Source organism: Propithecus coquereli, unplaced genomic scaffold (genome assembly GCF_000956105.1).
Source record: "Propithecus coquereli isolate 6110/MARCELLA unplaced genomic scaffold, Pcoq_1.0 Scaffold162, whole genome shotgun sequence".
NCBI lineage: Eukaryota > Metazoa > Chordata > Mammalia > Primates > Indriidae > Propithecus > Propithecus coquereli.
In genome coordinates, this window is record NW_012140747.1 from 85,516 (window position 1) to 90,617 (window position 5,102).

The following is a 5,102-nucleotide window of genomic DNA, read 5'->3' on the forward strand; positions in this document are numbered from 1 at the left end:
GTTTGCTTTTCCTGCATAATCTGTTTTCTTCAAGTTGATTATTTAAGTTTGTTATTTTTAGCTCCTGACTTTGACTTTTCTGAAACGTTTGTTGATTAGTGCCATACACTAATGTGAGAGTGGGCTACTAAAAAATTTGCCGGAAGCTCTGTGCATGTGAATGCAACTTGCTCATTCTAGGCTTCACTGCAGGGCTGAGGATTTTTCACATTTCCTGATGTCAGTATCTTCGGGTGATTTTACTTTTTTTTTTTTTTCTTTTTATGGTAATCTGATTTTTTTCAGAGGAGACATTTCAGTATCCTGCCTAGAGGATATATGCCTGGCTGATTCAAAATGTTCTTGGAGCTAGAGTTGTCAATTCCTGAACGTTTTGGTTTCATGATAATCAATATGTCTTTGCTTTCTCATTGCTGGCTTAGGATTCAGCTTTATTTGGTCTGCTCAGTTATTTTTTCATCTGCTTTCAAAGTCCTAAAGGTTGTTGTTTTCAAAATTTTTTTTGTTTTTGTGGGTTGAAACAAAATTGTGGTAATTCATTTATGATTTTCTATTTTTCTTTTTTTGACCCTAACGTGGTAAATATTTTCCTAGGGTATTAAAATTTTTGGATAAATATAATTTTAAAGCGCTGCATAAGTTATTATTTGGGCATACCACAATTTACTTAAGTGTTTTTTAAAGATATTGCTTGTAATGTTAAACTTTTATAAGTGATGCTTGCTATATGATGAGCAGCTGAAGGAAATTTCAAAAAATAATTCAAAACCTTTTGGTGCAATGGTAGCATAATTTGGATGAATACTTAGCTTCTCAAGGTTACAGACTTAAGTTGTGTTTGAATTTGCATGATATGACATGAATTTGTTTTTAGAAAATCAGTCATAGTGTCTTACAGTCATTCTTACAATCGTAGGTCATCTGAAATAATATCATTATGTTCTGGTTAGACAAATTTGAGTCTGTGTAATCCTGAGTGAAGACAAGTGGATAATGATAAATGTAAGTTGACTAGTAATTTGCTAGAATGGTGAGGATTTTCAGAATTGTTTAATGTAATGAATATATTATGAAGACATTAAGGAAAAAAAGCTAGGAAACACAAGCAATTTTTAGATGTTTAAAAATCTGCCCTGTTTTTTTCCAGTATCTTTAACCTTTCTCTCTATTGTAGATACTCTTTCATCTATACTCCTCTCCCTGTTTCTCTTTTACTACCTCTCCTGCTTCTCTTCCCCAACCCTTCCCGCTACCTCCTCATTTTTTAATAAGAGTATTGACTATGCCAGGAAGTGCATTAGGTTTGGGTGGGGAGAGGAGGTCAGCATATACAGACCCTGTAGTCTTGAAGTTCATGTGTCTTAATGGGAAAAGATAGATATTAAATAATCATGCGAAAGATTATATAGTTATAAACTCCGTGTTATATGGAGTTTGAAGAAGTGACATTTAAGCTGAATCCCAAGTCAGTCAAATAACAAATATTTATTGTGTACTTACTACATGCCAGGTACTGTTTTCTTGGCACTTGGGATACAGATTTATGTTGGACATAGTCCATGCCTTCAAAAATCCTGTGTTACAGTGGCAGCAGGAAGACAGTAATCATCCAACAAAATAAATAACTTCAGATAACGATACTAGTGAAAAATGCTGTGAAGCAAATAAAAAATGATAATATGATAAAGATTGGTAATGTTAAGGCCACTCTAAGGAGATACTGAAATGATACTTGAATGTTTAGAAGGAGAAAGCCATAGGATAATCTGAGTAGAGAATGTTATAAGTAGAAGGAATATCTAGTGCAAAAGCCCTGAGAAGAGGACCTTGTAAGTTAAAAAGAATGAGAAAAAAGACTGCTATGACTGTGCATAATAAAGATGAGTTGGGGAAGAATGGAGGAAAACAGTTCAGAGAGGTAGGGAGGGCCCATACCATGTAAGTGCTTGTAGGCCTTGTTAAGAAGTCGATTTTGTTTTGTTTATAATGGGAAGCTATTGGAGAACGAGAAGAGACATGAATTGATTTACACTTTTAATGAGTTGCTTTGGCTATGTACAGAGGATGGATTTTAGAGAGGAAAGAGCAAAAGTAGAGAGACAGGTTAATTTGCGTTTTAGGAGGGACATAATAATTGATGGAATTTGTTGTATATTGTAGAGGTAAAGTTGACATATTGGATGTCTGTAGATATTAGATAATTCCTGGGATGTTTTCTTTTCCTTGAGCAACTTGGTAGATAATGGTACCATTCAATTATATGGGAAGACTTGGAGAGGATCAGATTAGGGGAAATTGGTAGTTCTGTTTTGGCTGTGGTAACTTTGAGATGCCTATTAGATGTGTAAGAAGTTGAATATAAATTGCTGGCAGTCAGGGAGCAGTTGGGGCCATAGTGTCAACTCTGTGAGTATTCCTGACATCCCCAGTCAGAGTAATTCATTTCTTTTTGTGTTCCCATAGCGTCTTTAATCCCATAGATGTTTTTTTTTTTTTTCATAGCATTTATTATATTGCTCTGCATTGTATTGTGTGTCTGTTTTTTCCTAAAGTCTATGATTCTGTTGTGTTTCTCTCTGTAGTCTCAGCTTCTGGTATGTAATAGATATTTAATAAATGTTTGAATGAATCATGTTCACCTCGTCTGTCACCAGATCCTGTCAGTTTGGCCTGTCTACTCCCATGGCCTTAGTGCTAATCCTCATCATCTCTCATTAAGATTGGTGCATTTTAAGTGGATTTTTTAAAGCAGCAGAACTCATTTTCAAATAAACTCAATGTAAAAGCCTAATTATATGAAGGTATCAATTAGAGATTGGGTTGGGCACTATTAATAAAAGATCTGACTACATTGACTTAAGTACAAGAAAAGGGTTTCTTTTTTCACACAGTGATTAGTTGGGAGATAGATGATTTCTGGAACTGAATCAGTGGTTCAAATAATATCAGTCAAGTTGTCTGAGATTCTCATGGCCTTTGCCTCATGGGGAAGGAGAGTGATACTGGATTTAAATGGAGCAGGGGCAGTAGACTTTACATAGGGCATAAAATATATGATGGTATTTAAGTGTAGGGAAAATTAGTTTGTTTAAATTTAATAATTTGATGATGATTTGAAGATAGGTGAGTATAAAAGCAAAGGAGCATAAACAAGACATTTCACTAGTCTAGAGAAGCACAGCTGGACCACACTGAGAGGGTTTGGTAAGAGCAGAAGGGGTGGGCAAATCTTGGAGAAGTTATGGAGTAAGCAGATACCTGGTTTGAAAGTTAATATAAAGGAGGGGGGAAGAGGTATTATGGAGACAGATGACTGACTTCAAGCTTAGAGGACTACTGAACTGGCAGAATAGTGGTACTATTAATGGTGACGGGAACCCAGGGGAGAAATGGTACGGATGTGCAGTAGCAGATTTTTCACATTTGTGCTACAGCCACTCAGTCTGAAAAGAAAATGCTCAGAATGAATAAAATAGCCACTGATTGTATTTTCTTAGGTAAGAATAGTGAACACAGAAGGGGAAAATTCTTCGAGGCCTTTCTTGAACTCTGAAACATGAAGTCATAACCGAGTATATCAGACTCTTGGACTATTTGTGGTGATCTGGGGGAATTTACGAAAGTCTCAAAAGAGTTCCAGTTTATTGGGCTTCTGAGTGGCATTAATGTGAACTTTTTAATAGTGGGAACATGTTCATCCCACAGTTCATCTTGGTTGGTGCCTTTCACCTGATGCTCTTCTAAAATAGGTTAATTTGAATAAATATTCTGCAACCAAATATTCTTTGTATTTGCTTCAAATCAAATGTTAAAAACTTATTTTAACATCTTAAGCACATTACGCTTGAGTGTTCTATTAAACAAGCTAATAACCTTTTTTTTTAAGGTACAGCAGGGAAGAACTGGAAATTCAGAGAAAGAAACAGCACTTCCATCTACAAAAGCTGAATTTACTTCTCCTCCTTCTTTGTTCAAGACTGGACTCCCACCAAGCAGGTTAGTTAGACAGTTGTATCTCAATTATTGTAAGGCATTGGTATTTTTACGTTGTAATTTTGCTGTATTAAGTATAAAAGCTCTGAATGTTCTGCCAAAAAAACTGGAACATTCGACCTTGTACAAAATGAATTCTTTGTGAGAAACTCTTCTGGGTGCTGTTCCATCTAAAAACCCTAGGTAAACAAAAAATGAAGCACGGTATATAGTTTTGCATATGTATAAAGAGGCCAACAATCTTACCTTCGGGAGAGGTGGTAACAACAATGATCTTGCTGTTTGCTGTGTTTATTATTCTCGCATAAAGAATTTTGAACTTCCTAAGTCTAGCTCTGTTGGCCTAAATGTGTTTCGCTGATTTTAATGAAGAGGTTATAGAAATTTCATCCTGGAAAATCTTTCAAATTGAAACCATTTTCTTTTCTCTCTTTGGTTTGGTGTAGTAACACCTAATTTTGTGTTCCACGAGGTACCAGATGTAATAGGCAAATATGCTGGGAAATGTCCTTTTTATTTAAATGTGACAAATGGTTACCCTATTACCCCATCACCAGGAATATGGTAAAGGATAGACTGAGACTAGGAATGTTCGATGTCAACAGTTTAATCTTGGGTTAGATAAAGATGACAAGACTGGGCCTGAAACAAGTCCATAACCCAACTATTACTAGTTCTCAGCCAGGTCATTTACCTTTTGTGTTACTTGTTTAAATTTACTTTATACAGTTTTCTGTTTTCGTTCTATAATTTTGTATTGTTTTAAGAGATTATATTTTATGAAATACTAATGCAGGAAGAGACTTTGGGAACATCTGGTTTAGTCCTAACATAAAGATTCTTGAAGTTTTCAGCCAAAATTAAATGTCATAAAACGATCTGGGATTTTTATGTATTTTTGTAGACATACCCAAATGTGATTATTTAAACTAAATGTAGTCTTGTAAAATGTTGGTTAAAGAACTTGATAGCTAAGGAATATTGATCCTTTTAATAAGTAGTAGTCTTTTGGTTTTTACATTTTTTAAGAGGTCAATTTGTATTCATTGAATTTATAGTATTCTACAGTATAGAGTGGTATTAAAACTTGCACTCTGGAGTCAGGTTTC

At 34.9% G+C, this 5,102-nt stretch overlaps 1 protein-coding gene across 1 annotated transcript in view; it reads left to right on the plus strand.

Moving 5' to 3' along the window:
• The window catches only part of FIP1L1 (factor interacting with PAPOLA and CPSF1), a 72,009-nt gene that overhangs the window by 15,387 nt on the left and 51,520 nt on the right, over nt 1–5,102 (plus strand). The window contains exon 10 of the mRNA XM_012641087.1: nt 3,887–3,996. Coding sequence (XP_012496541.1) covers nt 3,887–3,996 — 110 coding nt within the window. The remainder of the gene's footprint in view (nt 1–3,886; nt 3,997–5,102) is intronic.